The sequence below is a fragment of the Anser brachyrhynchus genome, assembly GCF_964034855.1.
Source record: "Anser brachyrhynchus genome assembly, chromosome: Z".
NCBI classification, from domain to species: Eukaryota; Metazoa; Chordata; class Aves; order Anseriformes; family Anatidae; genus Anser; species Anser brachyrhynchus.
In genome coordinates, this window is record NC_137697.1 from 20,786,644 (window position 1) to 20,805,606 (window position 18,963).

The window sequence follows — 18,963 nt, forward strand, 5'->3', positions numbered from 1 at the left end:
GGTTATTGTTTTGCACCACAAAGTTCTCCAATGCTTCTACCTACTCTTAACCTACTTTAAAAGCAGGGGATGTCATGCAGCCACTTCCCACACCCTTGGTATGTGAAAATCAGAAGCTGACTGACAATGGACAGCAATGTTGCCTAGTATTTCAATGTGGGAAGGGTCTTGGGTGCTAGAAGGTAACAGACTGAAAGAACGTGCTCTCTCAGAAGAAGACAGCACTGCTGCATCTAGGTCAGATCAATAGAAGACCATTACGAACTTTAAATTGGCCTTTGGTGTCTCCTTCTTCAGGCAAAACTGTTACTACAAACTGCACAGCACTGGAAGATGTAATTATTCCCTTACGTTCCTTCCCAACGTTATCTTTAGTAACTTCTGCAGGTAGCTTTTGATCCAGATCTTAAACGTGCTGTCTGCAAGTAAGGAAAGCTGCCTGAGACACAGAGCAAGGGTTGTGCATACACGTCACAACACCACCGTCATGCTCAATGCTGACTGTCCATGACTAGTTGTAGCCTGGGCACTACAGACACACTTCTTAGCCTCGTGCTGGGCCAAAACTAATTCCCTGCTGGCAGGTCCTAAACTTTGAAACACTTGGGCAGATCTGATAGCACAGTTCCACATTTATTTCAGACAGTAAGGAGTGACAAGATACACCAGCTTTCAGTTCAGACATGGTATTTTAATACGATGAAGAGCAGTGCATCTTAATGCAAGAGATCTCTACGGTAGATCAAATTATTGTTGACTGTTACAAGCCCGAATCATTGTGCAACATTTGAGCAGCTGGCACCAGTCACTGTCCATCTTCTCTGACCACAGACTCAACAGAGGGTAGAGACAACATATCATACCAGCAAAGAACCTGGTCACAACTTCAAGCATTCAAGTGTATAAAGGTAAATGATAGTAGTCTAACCTGACTGAGAATTGTCTCCTGTACACTTGTTATCGTGGTGACTCTTGCAGAGCTGAAGATGCACCAAGAGTAAAACATGTTTGTAAGGGAAAAGAACACAAAAAAGTTTAAAAAGGGCTACATTAAACACTGTCCTTAACCAATATTTTCTGTTCAGTTATTTAAAAAAAATCTCAAAGACTCTTTGGGTGTAACTAGACATGGAGAAATAATATGAAAGTAAACAAACATTCAATGCAGGAAATCACAGATACAATAGTGCTTTTAAATACTAACAGCAAGTTGCTGTTTAATACCTGTCTGTAAGAGAACTGACATTCCATTTTAGATAAAGTTTTAAGTATAAATTGCATATGATTCCATGAATAAATGCAAAAAGAAAAAAAAATAATCCTAAGATGTTACTTATTTTTGCGCTCTGCAAGTATTTTAACACCATTTCCTTGGTTCTGTCTAAGCTAAGTTTGCATGCACTCTTTCATGAATTAGTGATACACCGGGCAGTTACAAAAGCAACACTCCAGCCACTAAGGAGCAGATAGGTCTTATTCATCAGATCTTTGTTTCTAAGTAGTTTTTAACCACTCCCATGAATGAAGAAGTTAAATATAAAATCTTATCAGCTTGTGCTTCTGAAACATCTGAACATTTTGATAGATATTTCAGTCTTTCCTAAAATTTAAGTAGGACTTTTCCATCATCTTAAAGTTACACCTCTTGCTTGGTAATACAACAGGAGATTAAATGCTTCTTTGCTTTTCCTTCCTGCTCAGAAACCAAAGCACAGTCTGTCCAATACATGATAGTTTATTACCTGCTGATCAGTTTACCCCATTCCTTTGTTTTGTGATTGCAAGAAAGTATTTTGCTGTCAATAGAAAAACTGAACAGAACTTTTGGTTCCCCAAATCTTCTCTCTAAAAGTACAGGACTTACGTAGTTAGAGCTAATAAAGACACCAAAAAGGACTAAAAACAACACATAACTTTTATTTTATTTTTTATTGTACTCACTAGAGAAAGTATATTTACCATCTACTTCAGGTGAATAAGCACAGTGCAATACTGCACTCGCAGATTTTACATTACACATCACATTTTGGAATTCAGTACAGTCACCTAACCTATGGTGGATCATTCCTTTGACCAAATCCATTGCCTGCCTGCCTATAGCAAAGCACTAGATTGCAAAACTGTGGTTGCAAACAGTGAGTTAAGAGTAAAGAAAAGCAAGATTGCACTTGTGCAGTCTTTGTGTCCATAAGAGACACAGTATGCTGTAAAGTTGCTACAGGGATTATTTATGAAAGATAGAAAAGATATTATCCAACTTCTCTTTTCCATCAATCTTGAACCCTTTCCATCTTGTTTTCCTTTTTGCTGTTGGCAGGAGATGAAGAGGGTGAAAAAGAAAGAGAAGCGAACGGAAAGGGAAAGCAAACAGAATTCAGGAGTGGTTTACTGTGTTGAATAAGAATTAAAGAAAAGACAGGGAAATTATGCACTAATGTTCCATATAAATGGTGTTCAAAGGAGTACAAGAGACCACTCTTCCCTCAGAAAACTCATTTCAAAAGCTTAAACACCTCTCTTAAAATCAAGCAGGAATTCTCAGAGAAGTCACCTAGTCCCAGTAGAGTAAGGTTGTGGAAGCTCGTCATATATGGTGAATACGGTGAAATACAGGCAGGTGGAGAATGGATGGAGAGCAGCCCTGAGCAAATGGGGCTGATGAGGAACAGCCCTGATGAGGACCTGGGGATGTTGGTTGATGAAAAGCTTGACATGAGCTGGCCATGTGTGCTCACAGCCCAGAAAGCCAACTGTATCCTGGGCTGCACCAAAAGCAGCGTGGCCAGCAGGGCGAGGGAGGTGATTCTGCCCCTCTGCTCTGCTCTCGTGAGACCCCACCTGGAGCCCTGCGTTCAGCTCTGGGTCCCCCAGCACAGGAATGACATGAACATATTAGAATGAGTCCAGAGCAGGGCCGTGAGGATGATCAAGGGACTGGAGCACCTCTCATGTAAGGACAGGCTGAGGGAGTTGGCTGTTCAGCCTGGAGAAGAGAAGGCTCTGAAGAGACCTCATTGCGGCCTTCCAGTACCTAAAGGGGGCCTACAGGAAAGCTGGTGAGGGACTCTTTGTCAGGGAGTGTAGAGATAGGACAAGGGGGAATGACTTTAAACTAAAAGAGGGTAGGTTTAGGTTACATATAAGGAAGAAATTCTTCACTCGGTATGGTGAGGTACTGGCACAGGTTGCCCAGACAAGCTGTGAATGCCCCATCCTAGGAAGTGTTCAAGGCCAGGTTGGATGGGGCTTAGAGCAGTCTAGTCCCTGCCTGGGAGGTGTCCCTGCCCGGGAGGTGTCCCTGCCCATGGTAGGGGGTTCGAATTCAATGGTCTTTAAGGTCCTTTCCAACCCAAACCATTCTGTGATTCTATGAACTGATACAACTCATCTGAACTGCTCATTCTGGTCCCAAACTGTATCTGCATTTAGTCTTTGGATATCCACCTCTGTTCCACAGTTGAAAGAAAACCTTGGCACATTCCTCTAAGTACTCCAATAAAATAAATAAATAAATAAGTTCATGAATACTTTCTTACTCCTTCTGTAGCCATGACCTGAAAGAGATATGTAGGGTAAGTTATGAGAGTAGTTACATGGTTTATCTTGAACCGATATGCTCTTAAGAAGAGAAACAACACCTCCATTATAAATTTATGTATGTGCAAACAAGGACTCTATCCTTCCAGGTCTCAGTTCATAAAGGCAGAATTAATCATTAGCCAGGCTTCAGCATGCACAAATAGTCACATGAAAGTCAATCCTCATTCACAGATCTCCTCTGTACAAAAAATTACTACAGTTTCAGACGTATTATTTTCTGTGCATAAATCTAATATGGTTCTTTTTTGTATGGAATAAATCTGGCACAGAAATCCATGAAAATTTCTTTATAGTGGTTTCTGATTATACTGTAATCTCTAATACTATGATATTCCTTAGAGAGTCTGTCAGTAATGCCAAAGAACATGTCTACATTTTTAACTGTGAAACTATATATAGTAATGTAAGGATGTTTGAAAGCCTGTATACAGTGTCTGAATATTGAGTTCAAGCCACTTATAATTACACTGATGAAGTGAAACAGAAATTTGGATCAAAATTTGAATCATAGCAGATTTTACCACCCTATAACTTATTACATTGGTTTTTTTTCCATTTATTCTTACATAAAGAATTACCTTTGGTCTGAAGAGAAACCTTTTTTTTTTTTTTTTTTTTTTTTTTCGTTTGGGGGAAAGTTCTAGGATTCAAGTATTCAGAAATGGATTCCAGGATTTACCAAGCATATGACTGCCACATGGGCTTAATTTTCCCCAGAAGGTACTTTTGAGAAAATGAGTTTTAAAAATCCTCAACAAAAGCTGGGTACAAATTGAACTGGAGGAAAAAAATGATGGAGGAAAAAAAAAAACTTACAAATATTGTATTTGTTGCAAAAAAGTCTTTCCAGATTTGTTTTGCAAAATAAGAAATATTTAAGTGTTAAGAAATGTGGTGGTCTTTTGCTCCACTGCTTAAGATGCCCCCATGGCTAGAGGTAAAAAAAAAATCAACAACAACAACAACAAAATGAGTCTTATTACAAAACAATTTCTCTTTAAAGTGTGATTAAATGCAACGACTGATTTATTTTAGAACTGAAGCCTCATTTAATCTTCAGATCTCTTGGCAATAAAGACCACAGACATACACAATTCAATATATAACACCATCATGCTGACTTGTGAACCTACGCCAGCTTTCTAAAAGAAATAACTGACACTGGAATTCAATCACTCAAACTCCTGATGGTATTTTACTTAGGAAATTGCACAGTATGACCATGAGTGGGCTGTGGGGGATGAACAAATGTTCCTGGAGCAGAGCAAGTGCTGCTTACAGGATGACAAACATCACCCTCAACTCCTTCTGGGTTACAGATTTTGCAGTCTTACTGCCTCCTCTTCCCCCTTGCTATCCTTCCATGCATTTAGTCCTCAGCTTTACCTGCAGAGAAGCTTATTTCAGTGCATTAACATGAAGAGTCTGTACCCCCACCAGTGCACGGGATCACACCACGGAGAGCCAAAAGGTTAAAACTTCATGAAGAGCACTGACACCACCATCTGGATAGGACAAGATGGCTCAGCAAGATGCAGTAGCTCAGGATATTCTGATATTTCCAATAGGCTTTCAACTACCAGTATCTGTGGCTGAAATGCTGAAGTCTCATCGCTTGTAGGTGGCATGTCTCCTGAAGAGATGCCAAGTCAAGCCTGAGCTATTTGGTTTATACACGTGGAAAAATCAAGCAGCATCCTGTCACACCCTAAGCAATCTACAGTGCCTGAAGGCACATGATCATCTCACCCAGCTGCTGTATTGTCAAGGGAGAGGTAAATTTATTTTTCAGGAACGTACTGATACAAAATGGCAGATGAAAGCAAGGGACTGCCTTACAGCAGAACATGAGGATGACTTCAGAAAGGTCTAAATGAATAGAAGAAAGAGATTACTAGCTCCAAAACCAAAGAACAGGAGTGTCTGTGATGGGCTTGCCTACCTCTGGGACTGTTCTACATTATTGTTTGATAAAGTCTCATTTAACTCAAGGGCAGCACATCCTCAATGCATTAGGAACAGGGAAAATTGCTACATCTCAGCAAGCGGACAAATAATAGTCCTTACCTCAACTCTCTAGATGCAGACAGAGTGCTATTAACTGTTTAATTCTTCAATCCCTAAAAACATTTATTTCAATTGTACAAATGCAGAAAGTCTACGCAGTGAGACATTTGCCCTCTTCTCCCTGACTTTTCAAACAAGATGGTGTACTGTGTCTTAAAATACTGCAGTTTACTGAGAATTTGAAATATAGAGGCTACCACAAAACTAACTGAGTGAAATTCAATAGCTAAAGTAAAACCCCAGGAGCCATTTTATTAACACTATTTTGTCACTAATTCAACGATAATTTTCATTTTAATTTTAATCAAGCTTTAATGGATATTTAGCCTGTTCTGTTAACTGCTACAGAAAATGAAGCTCTTCTGCAAAGTTCAGGTTGAGCTTGGCAGCTACACAATGTTTTCTCTTTGACTGAACTTCTCTTTGCCACCAGAGGGTGTAACCTGCAGTGTCCAAATGCTGACCACAATAATACCACCATACCAGTAACGCTACAAAAATAACCGTAAGGAGTCTTATGAATATTGTATAGATATTCTTACATGTCACCAATACCACCCATATAAAATGAGTAAGAAACCAAACCAAAGCCTCAAGACACTGTCAGAGTTTTCTGTTCAATGCCGCAACACCTGATACTGTACTTAATACACACAGGAGAGACTTCCACTATGGAAGAGAAATGCAAAAAATCACTTAGTTTTGTTGGCCACACCTTTTTCTTTTTTTTTAAATTTTTTTAGTGAGAACCTTAAATCTCTATAGACTACACATTCTGTTAGGTTGTGGTCTTTAATCTTTGTAGCAGATCTCTACTTCTGTACAGATCCCCTAGCAGTTCTTATAATCTGGGCTCACCAGAACTCTAAGGCTGCCCATGCCCATTGGATTCAGGCTTTATTTCCTCATAACTGCTCATGATTCAATACTAAAAAGCATTTATTGATGGTGCTTTCCAACAGTGCAACAGTATAAAGAGTGTGAATGTGGCCTTTGACACGTTACTATAATTTTGGTCTCAAATTTACTGGCTTAAGCAATCCAAAGAACTGAGAGATTAAAAACAGAAGACAAAAGCACTTTTATCTATATTCCTATTGGTGCTTTTCCTAGATGGCTGCAAACCTGCAATTGTTTTGCACTGATGATCTTTTATAAACAGTATGACATTTACGCTGTCCTGCACCAATCTTTCAGCTGTGTGTATGTTACAGAAAAAACATCAAATGCTATCTCAATTCCAAATCAATGTCAAAGCAGCTGTAAATGAAACAGCATGAACTATGTGGTTTTATTAATGAATTAAGAAAAAAGAAATACATGTAACATTGACACTACTTCTTTTACAAAAATCTCTTGCACTCCAGGCTGAGCGCTTTTAAAATCCTGCTACTGTAAATGATACCTTGCTGCCAATACTAAAATATATGTTTTGATCAAAATACAAGGTAAGGTTAAAACACTTCAAGCTTTGTTTTTAAGTGGTAAAGCTTCAGTTCTTCCAGAAGCTATGAAGATTTCTCAGTTGACTTGATACTACCTTGCACAAAAACCTGTGCAAGGGGCATGGTTTCAACCAACAGAATACTACCTATTAACTTTTTCCAAGAGTAGTTTTCCAATAATGTATTACAATAATGTATTATTGGCTTGTTATACTGAAAAAGGGACAATTAGAAATTATAGTGACTTTCCACATACCTTTATGCACAAGTGTCTTTACCCCCATGAAAGATAAAAGAATATTTAAAATTCTAGACAAAAGATACATAACTCCATCCCTAAAAAAAAGGGATTTTAAGGAAAATGGAAATGATAGGAAATATGTTTCACAAGTACATCTTCACTCCACAATGCTGCCAGCTACTCTTTATGTTCCTACCTCATACTGCTTTCTTCCTACCTCTTACTTCTACAGACCATAGAGAGATTTCAGTCCTCAGCTCAGAGAAGCCCAGAATTCCTTACTCTTCAAGCCACGTACTAAAGTATTTTTGAGGCAAAACATGCAATATAACCATTTGGTTCAGAGGCGCTTTCAGATGGAGTGAACTAGGAGTAGATCACATCGAACGGCTTCTCATGCCACCAGATTTGTTTCAGAACCTGCTTGGGTGGATATGTGCCTGGACTGCAGAAACTGGGGTGACAGAATCACTGAATGGCTGAGGTTGGAAGAGACCTCTGGAGATCACCTGGTTCAACCCCCTGCTCAAGCAGGGACACCTACAGTAGTTTGCCCATTACCTCTTATCCCGTCACTGTACACCACCGACTTCCCTTCAGGTATTTGTAGACATTGAAGAGATTCCCCTGAGCCTCCAGGCTGAATAGTTCCAGCTCTCTCAGCCTTATCTCATAGGAGAGGTGCTCCAGTCCCTTCATCATCTTGGTGGCCCTCTGCTGGACTCTCTCCCATGTGCCCAGGTCCCTCTTGTACTGGGGGTGGGCAGAACTATACACAGAACTCCAGGTGTGGCCTCATCAGAGCTGAATAGAGCAGTTCACCTCTGTTGACACTTTGCCTAATGCAGCCGAGGATCACTGAGAGTGTTTTGAACTATGGCTTGGATTACACCCCTCCACAGCACACTTTCTGTGGTGTATGTGATATCTCAGGTCCTACTTCCAGGTAACATTTTATTCAATTTATACTTTACTCAAGAACCACACATTTGCAAACCTTGCGACAGCTGAGCATAGGTCATTATCAGCTCTAAGTATGTCAGATCAGAATGGCAAGAGCAGTTATAGAAAAAAATACCCTGAACTCCCTTTGCGTTATAGTCTGTGCTGCTCCACAATATCACAGACTCAACTGTCGTATCTAAGTTCCAGTGAATAAAAGGCATTCTCTACTCAGCAGTCCTACAAAAGGAAAATAGTCCAGCATAAAAAGGCTAAGCAAATGCAAAAGTTTCTTGCTTGATCCAACATGCAATGATAATATGAGAATGTTTTTCAAAGAGGATGTGATCTATATTCATTTCTTAAACAAAAAGTCAGTAAAAGTGATGAAAATTAAGACATGGAAGGAAAACAGTACCTGCTTGTTGTTTTCATTAGTACATCGCAGCCTTTTTAGGGACACAAAGTGTCTTATCTTCCTAGCAACAGAAATAAGCAATTGTTACCACATCAAACTGTAGTGATACACTGCTATTTTTTAAAGCTGAATTCTTGATGCTTTTATGAAGCAAGATACCAAAACCAACACCAAATGGCTGACTGAGCAACAAGCACTCCAGTGTTATAGCTATGTTTTTGTCCTAGGATATGTGATTCTTTTGCTTCTGCAGGAATTCACCTGCCCATCTGGGAGTATAATTTGGCAACATACACATGATACACTGTAAAAGTGCAAGCACATACAAGCATGGTCATAAAACAAGAGAATCATCTAGCTGATGATCCTTCCAGCTGACTGGTTAACAGTTTGTATACTGTAGAATAACTTCATAAAAAAATGTATTGTAACATCAGCCTAAACATCAGTTTTTAGGTGTCTAGATGAGCAACACTACTAATTGTTATGATTTTACAGTCCTTTTAGCCAGAGTAGGAAGACACCAAAATGGACAAACATGAGTAAAAAACATGGCCTTCTTAATTTTGCTTATTCTTTCCGCATCACTTAAAATCAGTAGTTCTATCATCACCCTGCTCCTAAATACGTAGAGGTTCACGCCAAACTCTCAGATAGGGAAAGCAGAAAGAATGACCCCCCAAAAAACAGAAAGCAACTGTGCTCTGTACAAGTTAGTTACCCTCCTTGACCGATCACAGGCGTTATCCTCACATGCTGCTGGATACTGTCTCCTGATTTTCTGTTTGTGTAATAAACCCCTTGCCATTCCTAAGCAAACACACATAACCGAGACAGTGTCTAAGAATACTCAGCTTGCAGTCAAATATTCACTTATTATTACATAGTCTTTCTGTAGTAAATAATTACATACTATTTCATGGTTGTATTTTTAAAATAGTGTAAAATGTTGTAATACATAGTTCCACCTTTAACAGATATTTGCTTATCAAAGGACAGTGCAAAATTTTTTCATATATTTCTCTTGTGAGAGAGTACCCAATATTTAGAAAGAAGTTTAGGAATCAGAGGAACAGAATTCTGATCAAATATAAGCAACTCACGAAAACAGTGTCTTGTGTTTTTAAACCTAGAGTATTAAAAACAAAGCAGCCTGGAAATCCAAATCACAAGCACAAGCACAAGCTTAATTTTACTTACTTACCTTTCCTTTTTTAATAAATGCATTGATAGTGTCTGAAAGATCTGCACAGTTTTTAACGCTTTTTGGTATTTCAGTGAGTTCCTTGCCAATGAGCTCTCCCTTGTGATACCCCATCATCCGTTCAAAGGCTGAATTAACGTACTGTCAAACAAGAAGAGCACACTTAAAACACAGTTACTTGCACATGACTGTCTAAGTATTTCAGGACGCACATCCATAGCCATAACCACACAGCCCTACAGTTCAGTGTTTGTCACATAAAAATACTATGCAAATGGAGAAACATTTAATTTACATAAGGAGTTGAACACAGAATGGGATATACAAACTGTTATCAGAAAGCACAGAAAGAGAAGTCAAAAACCCTTTACTGTACAGGTTATCTAGTTCTGCTATGGATCTCTTTGTTGTTTTACCATAAGTAACATTACTTCACTGGAAATGATCATCTAAATAAAGGTACAAAAAGAAAGGTCTTAGAAGTTCAGCAAGTGTCAACATGCAGCATCCAGAATTACTGCAGAAATATAGCAACAAAATTAAAATACAGAATTAGAAATTACTGAGCAAAGAACTCTTTGGGGTTCCTGTCTTCAAATTCTACAAAATGATTAACTTTTTTTCTCCATACCTGAACAACATGATCTTCACTGGTTATTTCTATGGCTTCCTGACAATGGTCTAATGCTGTAAACACTGCATTACATGCCCTGAAATTAGTAAATGATTCACATTAGTTTTATTGTTAGAGTATTTTGCTTACCATAAATGCATTATTACACTGTACTTATCAGTAGATGAATCACAAACCAGAATGTCATTATGATTAAACCAAGTACCCGTCTCCATTATAACTTTTTGAAGCAATTCATCTTCAGACATTCCTGTTGTTCATATGTTTTTCTGCAGATCACATTGTAAAATTGCTCATGAGTACTGCATCAACTTAATAGTATGTTGCTTTTTCTAGACATGCTCTAGAGAGCAGGAACTAACACTTAGCTGTAAAAATAACAAATGGCTGTTACATTACAATAGAAAGTTTTGTGATCATTAAAGATAGGGAACAAAAAAAATCACCACAGCACAGATACATATAAAGTTACAGCAAAAAGATCTCCACTGTCAAAGAAGTTGTAATGCAACATAATAAGAGTAAATAATTGAAGCCATTTCAAAGTCCTAGTCAGAAAAATATCGCTTTTCTTGCCTCCAAGTAATAATTCAACAACTTGATCTCCATACTTCCTGATTTTAATTAGGGGCAAAATTAATCTCCACTTCCCATTTTTTCAGGACTATCCTTTAACTAACACAAGAAAACAAAAATCTTGCCCTTTTGCTACAGGGTTTAAATTGCTTATAATTTACACAGAATGGGACTAACATTAATGCAGGCTCCTAGCATAAGAAAGCAAACTACGGATATATAGCGTATACAAAAAGAAACAACTCAGACATACCTGCTTTGATAGATGCCAGTACTTTATCTTTGATGTGGACTAAACACAAACTAATTATCTGCTATGTACTTCTCACTGCAGGTAGCATAAAGTGCATCATGCATAAACATCCTTGTTATTACCTAAAAGGGACATCTTGCTCACAGACTGCATAGTGGGGTTTGAATTAATACTGATGACCAGCAAATCATTAGCAGAGAAGTATTCTGCCTCCGTATCAAGAAATACAAGACATTGCCAGCTTTGCTCATCATGGAAGTAACACAGAAACAAATAGAAAACAAAAAGAACTATAAACAAAGACATACACGTGCAGTTGTGTGGATGAAGATTTGTAGGAAGAAGTGTTGTATACAGAATACAACAGTAGTATTTCAGTTCATACAAGAAAAGGAGCTCTCAGTATAATTTTACAAAGGATGCTCTAGCAGTCCAAGCCAGCTCCATGGTGTGATTTTTTGCTGTATGAAACAAGTAATTTATCTCAGTGACAGATACTCATCTGGTACACCAGCAGCTAGCAACAGTCATTAAGTAAACTTCCTGCAAGGAAACACAGCAATGTTTGCACTATTCAAACCCTATTTTTATCATTTGATCTGGCAACCAAGCCAGCAAAATTAAAAGTTCAAATGGTCCACGCTATTTCTGATTAATGCACACCTCCTACAGATGCCCAACCCAGTTGCATAACAGGTGAAGCAGAAAAGCTATGATGAGAAACAGTTTCTGCTTGGAATAGGACACACTTTGGTCCACTGAAATGACCTTAAATACTGCTTTCTCACACAGTTTCTCTTGTATGTGAACACCTGAAATAACCTGTTTTTAGTCCCATTGATTAACTTTCTGAAAATATTATCTCTTCCCTTCCATATATACAAAGCTGTACTGAAGACCTATTGAGACAGCAAACAGATCAGAGACCAGGAACCCTGTGGGATAAACATAATGTGCAACACTTCTTCACCCCATTTCATCAAACCACACAGATGAGAACAAACTGTAACCAAGCAGACTTACCAAACACTAGTTGTTTTAATTTTATGGTAAATTCACTTAGAGCATCTGCCTAACTGGGCAAAAATAGGAAGAAATCATCTTTTGCAGGATATCAGCTTCTCCAAGTTACAAGTATTCCTTTTCAGAAAGTTTATCTTTCAGAAGACTACTTTATGCCCCCAGATGTTAGTATAAATGTTATTGTAAGTGTTCATGTGCTTATCTGTAGATGAAATGCTTCTGGGGACTGACACTGTTTCCTTCAAATTTTAAGGTTTTGTTTTGTTTGTGGGTGTGCGTTTTAAAATAAACTCACAGCAAAACATGGTAGCCGATAACAAACCATGTTCCCTGAATTTTAATTATCTGCATTTGTAATTGATATCACTCATGTAGAGATGCTCAAACTGTATTGGCATGCAGTTCTTGAAATGAATTATTCCATGTGTTAAAGCAGGAAGTTTTCAATGAGAAGGATATAACATTTATTAGAAAAATAAATAAATGAAAACAAAACATACCACAAAAGACCATTGATACATTGTTAATGTCTTAAAGAAACAAAAGGATAATTTTAATTCTTCTATATTTTGGTAAACAGTAACTGATGGAAATGCCAAAAAGCTTCTACATACAGAATAAAAAGCAATGAATGCTGTAACACTTCTCAGCTAAGAAATTAAGGAGGCCATTTGCACAGACCTATGATTTCTTTCAGGAGTCTGACTTTGTACATTGTCAGACAACAAAGTTCTACAACTGGAACACTGGCTAAACCATGAGTAATCTTGAAAACTAGATCTAACATCTCGAAAATTTTCCTTTCTCTCCATAGTATTCTTGTTACTACAAAATCTGGTTTATTGGACTTAAACATAAGCTACAGGTTTTGCATGTATGAATGACATCTGATCTTATACATAAACTGGTGTTTTTCATCATTGATGACTTAATTCTGAAGTCACACATTTCACATTGTTTTCTACTGAACCAAGTCAGGACCACCGTAACACCTAATTAATTTCTAAAATTTCACTGTTGTTTTATTTTGCTGCTGAGCCTTTGAAAACACCTATTAAAAGTTGTGTAAGCCTGAATCCTTTTTCTTTTTTCTGAAAATTTTACTGTAATCTTATTTTGTATACACAAACACATTCACTTGAACATGAAGTTTCTAAAAATCTACTGCTTAAAAAGAAACACTGAATCTTGTAGAGAAGTGATAGTGTTCTCTGTCAAAGGAACTGGAACTCACTTTTGAGATCTAGAGAAATACAACTTCTCTGTGTGACAGCTTTAAGGGCTCTTTTTACATAGAGTTGAATTACAAAGATATTTACATGTAGGTATAAGCACTTGTATTAAATATAAAATTAGTCATATTACATGATAATGGAATGAAAGTCTTTAATTTCTTCTTACCTTAGTGAAACAAATAATTAGACAATTAGATATTTCTCACTAAAATAAAAATTCATGATCCTGAACTGTCAAGTCTTGCACGGACAGGAAAGTAAAAACTCAGGGTATAAAGAGCCAGCTCAAGATGGTGCTCAGCTCAAGCTGTCAGGTATGACATCTCACACATCTGTGAGCAAGAACGATTTTGTGAAAATGTCCTGTCCTGTAAATTTGCAGCCCTTAAATCTTACACACAGGACAGAATCTGTAGAATGCTACCCTTGCAATTAAGTGAGCAGAAATTGTTCTGCAGTATTTCTGTTAAAGGTTCTGACTCTGATGGTGATACCAGTAATGGCTGCTGTAACATTGCCAAATTCAACATATGTGCCTCAAGATGTATGGACAGAAGCAAGTATCAGAATAAGGGATGGGCATGTACTGCTTTTTGCGTTAAGGAAAGCTTTCATTTAAACTACCAATGAATGAAGCATACCAATGAAGCTTTTTGAGGGTACCAGTTACTAAAGCACTTAGATTTGTTACAAATTAACTGAACAGCAAAATAAGGCTATAGGAATTGGTTAACATATGTGTATATCATGTATAACAAAGCACATACATGCATAGCTGGGAACGTAGACCAAACAATTTATGTTGTGCACACTCTCTTACACTTCTACATACCGTAATTTGAACTGAGATCGTACTTCCCCATGTTCTATTTGAATCAGCTCATTGTAACAAGCAGTTATGCTGCTATTCTCCATGAAACGCTGGAAAACAAATCAATAGTGCATGAAATAGACTGGAAGCTTTTAAATCTGTTATTCCTGTTCCTGCTTCTAAAACTCTAACCTGATAAAGACAGCTGGCAACAGTCCAACAAAAGGCCACAAAAATGATTAAGGGACCAGAAGATCTTTCATTTGAGGAAAGGTTGAGAGAGAGGTGGGACTGTTCAGGTTAGAGAAGAGAAGACTCAGGGGAGACCTCTTCAAGGTATCTGAAGTGAGAATGCAAAGAGGACAGAAGCAGCCTCTGTTCAGTGGTTCCCAGTGCCAGGACGAGAGGCAGTGGGCACAAACTGGAACACAGGAAGTTCCTCCTGACACTAACTAACTTGTGAGTGTTGAGTGTTGGACTTGATGATCTTAAGAGTCTTTTCCGATCTAAATAATTCTATGATTCTAATTAGGAAGCACTTCTTGACTGTGAGGATGACCAAGCACTGCCACAGGTTGCCCAGAGAGGTTGTGAAGTCTTCCTCCTTGGAGATCTTCAAAAGCCACCTGTATGTGGTCCTGAGCAACCTGCTCTGTGTGTCCCTGCTTGAGCAGGGAGTTGGACCTGACGGCCTCCATAAGTCCTTGCCCACCTCACCCATTCTGTGATTCTGTACAAATAAAAAGCCTTAGTTGTACCTTTTGTGTTCAGGACTCATCTTTTCCATGGGAATGATTTTCTAGTCATTATGACAACATCACTAGTTAAATACAAAGCAAATATGAAGATATGCTGAAATCACAACTGTGAAATTTGCCACTTGGTGTTAGGTATTCAATTAGAAAATAGATAATCTAAAAAAAAAGCCCACAGTCTCAAACAAAAACAGTATAATTTGTATGTTTCATTTTGAACAGCAATGTCTTAATTCAGAACAGAAAACGAATACCTTAGAGATATAAAACATTCATGCTAAAAAAAAAGAAAAAATGTAATGACATTTTGCATTTCATCTGTTTTTCTGCAAATACTACATCCAAAACTCAGAAGTTGTAGTAACTTTGATCCACAAGTAACCTCACTGAGTCATCACTTTTGAATTCAGAAGTGCAGAAAAGTATATAAAGTAAGTAATGTGCTGACAGCAGCTAACAAGATTTTTATATACTCCAGATGGAAATAATGTCCTTTACTTGTTAGGCAAAGGCAGTAAGCTTAAAGGTATTGTGTTCGGTCCATCTGAAATCAGAAACTTCATGTTCATCACAAAAGTACTAGTAGATTCTCTGACTTCAGCTAAAGTTTACTGTTCATCAGTAAGCTGCTGCTCTAAGGAGCTAAATCACTGCTTTATAAATACATGCACAGACTTTGTTTTTCACAGAAAATACTCTGTGATGTCATCAGTTCTCACAGTACAGCTGCATGCTGAGTCAAGAGCCAGCAGTCAAAACTGAAGAACAAAGAATGTTTTTGAGGAACCTGTGCTTCTCTCTTGTTTTAAGAATTGTGTTTTGGAGACCAAGAGCTTAATCCCAAGTAGCCACCAAAACGTAAAAAGTAAATTTAAAAATAACTGTTAACATTGGTCTACCTTATCCCTATAATGTAAAGATATTAAAATATTTCTACAACTGTCACTTTGCTTATTAAGTGAATGCCTGGGAAACCAAAAGGCACAGTATAAAGCTGGTAGAAACTAGGGTTCAGATGATGATGTGTTCTTTGCAAAACAAAATGCCTGCAAACTTTTCTTCTACAGCACTGAAGATTTAGATTTTCACTTTTAGAGTGCTGTTTTAAAGTTTCAAATATACTTATAGGAAATTTAAAACAATAAAAATACAAATCTATCAATAACATACTATTTAAGCACTGATGGCTGCTGATTTTACAAGCTAAATTTCCTAGAACGTATTAAAGGTCTTTTCAGTTTGAATTTCAATGTATTATCATTTACTGACAAAATTTAAAAGAAAATGAAGATAACATGTTGGTATGATTCAATGCCAAGGAACCAAGAACTGCAGCTTGTTGGAAGTGTTAAGCCTGCTCTTAACTGCTGTATATATTTTTCTGCAGGTGCACAGAATCTCTTTATTTAAGTTTATAATATTAATATATTATTAACGTACTAGTTCACTCAAACCTGAGAAACCAGCTTGGACCTGAAAAAAAGCAGACAACGTTTCCTTTTTCTAATTTGTGCATATAAACAAGGCACAAGAAGAGGAAGATCTATTACCTCTGAAATACTAGAATGCTGACAGTAATACCTTCTTTTTAAAAAGTTTCTTATTTATACAGTACATTTTTATTTAACTAACATTTACTTTTAAATTACATTTGACTTCATTATAATCAGATTCCACTATCATCCCATACAGAACTTGATGTAAGCCACAAAATTAATCAGCTAATAAAAATGCATCATTCTTCTTGCTTAGCAAGAAGTACCAGGTTCAGCGTTAAAAATTTGCTTTGTTGCAAACCAACAAGTTTTAAGAGTAATGGGTCAACAGAATCAACATTTGTTTAGAAAAAGAACTAAAGTTCAAAATGCAAAACAATTTGCACTTGAGCAACGGCAGAAATCAAGGCTTCCTCCTTTGGTAATTTAAGTCACAGTTTAAAATCAGTCAGGAAGTCAAATCACTTACTTAGTCCATCCTAAGGAGGCCATTTCTATTATATTCATGAGACTTAGGGGGAAAGATCAGCATCATGAAGGTAATGCATTAACAAGACCATTAATACGCAAACACAAAAGCTATTACTGATACTGGAAAAACATTCAGAAGACATGTAATAAATCCCTTTCTTGAGAAGAAGGAAGAAAAAAACAGGGCAAACTCAGCATTAAAAAAAAAATGCCGAAAGATTCCTGAAATCTTTCTCTGGAAAGTGGTCATAAGATCTTTTAGTGATCCAGATGTGGATGAAAATCAATCTTCATTGATTTCATTAGAAGTAATGAAGTGATTATTCAAGTATACTTTTAGTATATTACATATGTACACATAAACATAGAAAGATATTTCTGTAACACACGTATACACAAAGTTAACAGAACATTTTAAAGCAAAATAATCAGCTATTCACAGCATGAAAAAAACATTAGGGTTGATGCATTTGCAAGCATATCTCCTAAGTATATTAAAGGAGTCCTGGGAATGTTTACATCCTAAACCTGCTATAAAAATTCTTTTTTTTTTTTTCTACAAAACTCTAGAAAAAAGTGACAGACTAATTGGCTACAGGATCAGACACTTCATTAGTCAAGTTGGAGATGCATTTAGAAGACAGCTACCACCAGACAGACCCATGTTTTGTCGAGAGAAGGGGTGGAGGAAGATGAGGAAATAATGTGACAAACACCAATACAATGAATAGTGATAATGCAAAATAAAGCTATCAGAAAAGATGGACTGTAAAAATAAAATCAGTGAAGAGAACAATATAATTTTAGCAGATGTGATTTTACAAAAATCAATTATCAATTTTATTATGCTGCTGAGGAGAAGATCCCAGGAGATACTGTTCCTCTACTTGGAGAAGGGGGTTATTTTTTTTTTTAATTTATATTTTTTACTTTTGTTTTGTTTTGTTTTTGATATGGATTTAGGCCCTAGAAATCCCTACCCAAGCAGAAAAAAATCCTACAGCCTCCCCTCTGTGAAAACAGGATCTCTGACATCAGATATATTTTAAAGGCTTGAAAATAATTCAAGTAGGGGATTATTATATGTTGCAAGCTCCCCAGTATATGTGGGACAGCTAGAGGGAATGGTTAGAGACTGTACCAAATCTTCTCTCTTCACTTGCCAGAACAGCTGTCAGGTGCAAAAAGATCCAACAAACTTTTATTTTTGTTGGAAGAAAGCATGACACTAAAACGCACCTCAGTAGCACAGTGTCTCCCATGTCTGAACTCAATATTGCACTTGAAGTCATAATACAGCCCACTAAATACATTGTCCTGCATTTTTTGAAAGGGAAAACAAGACTTGAGAAGCTAGAAGATGGTAAGCAACTGAAGCTATATTTACAGAGCTGCCTTTCTGCTCTCACCTACAAAGCTGTTTTAAGAAAGAGAATGAAACAGTTCTCTTCCCTTCTGCTTCCTGTACAGGACAACTTTTAATGCTGTCTTGAAAAGAGAGGGTTCGGGCCAACACAACAACCCAATTCAAACCTCAGTGAAAAAACAACATCTTTTTCCCTTCAGCAGGTGCTCGACTAGGCTGGTACTCCTTTTAGAAGAGGAATCCTAGCAGTCACAAAGACACAGAAACGTCCAGATGACTAGGCAGCATGTTGTTACATGCAGCACACATTAATCAGGGCACCACATTGTTTTTTCCAATGCACTCATAAACAAAACCCACCCACCATCTGCCCAGACCACATGGAATTAATCTCTCCACATCACTACTTATTCTGGAAGGACTAGC

The 18,963-nt window shown here is 37.4% G+C and overlaps 1 protein-coding gene across 9 annotated transcripts in view; it reads right to left on the reverse strand.

Moving 5' to 3' along the window:
• The window catches only part of PDE8B (phosphodiesterase 8B), a 99,122-nt gene that overhangs the window by 17,920 nt on the left and 62,239 nt on the right, over window positions 1–18,963 (reverse strand). For all 9 annotated transcript variants that reach the window (XR_013943844.1, XM_080574702.1, XM_080574698.1 and 6 more), the window contains 6 exons: window positions 14,471–14,559; window positions 10,549–10,627; window positions 9,918–10,058; window positions 9,435–9,523; window positions 8,714–8,774; window positions 929–980 (listed from right to left, as the gene is read on the reverse strand). Coding sequence is in view for 8 of the 9 variants with exons in the window: in XM_080574702.1 (XP_080430828.1) it covers window positions 929–980; window positions 8,714–8,774; window positions 9,435–9,523; window positions 9,918–10,058; window positions 10,549–10,627; window positions 14,471–14,559 (511 nt within the window). In the remaining variant the exon portion in view is untranslated. The remainder of the gene's footprint in view (window positions 1–928; window positions 981–8,713; window positions 8,775–9,434; window positions 9,524–9,917; window positions 10,059–10,548; window positions 10,628–14,470; window positions 14,560–18,963) is intronic.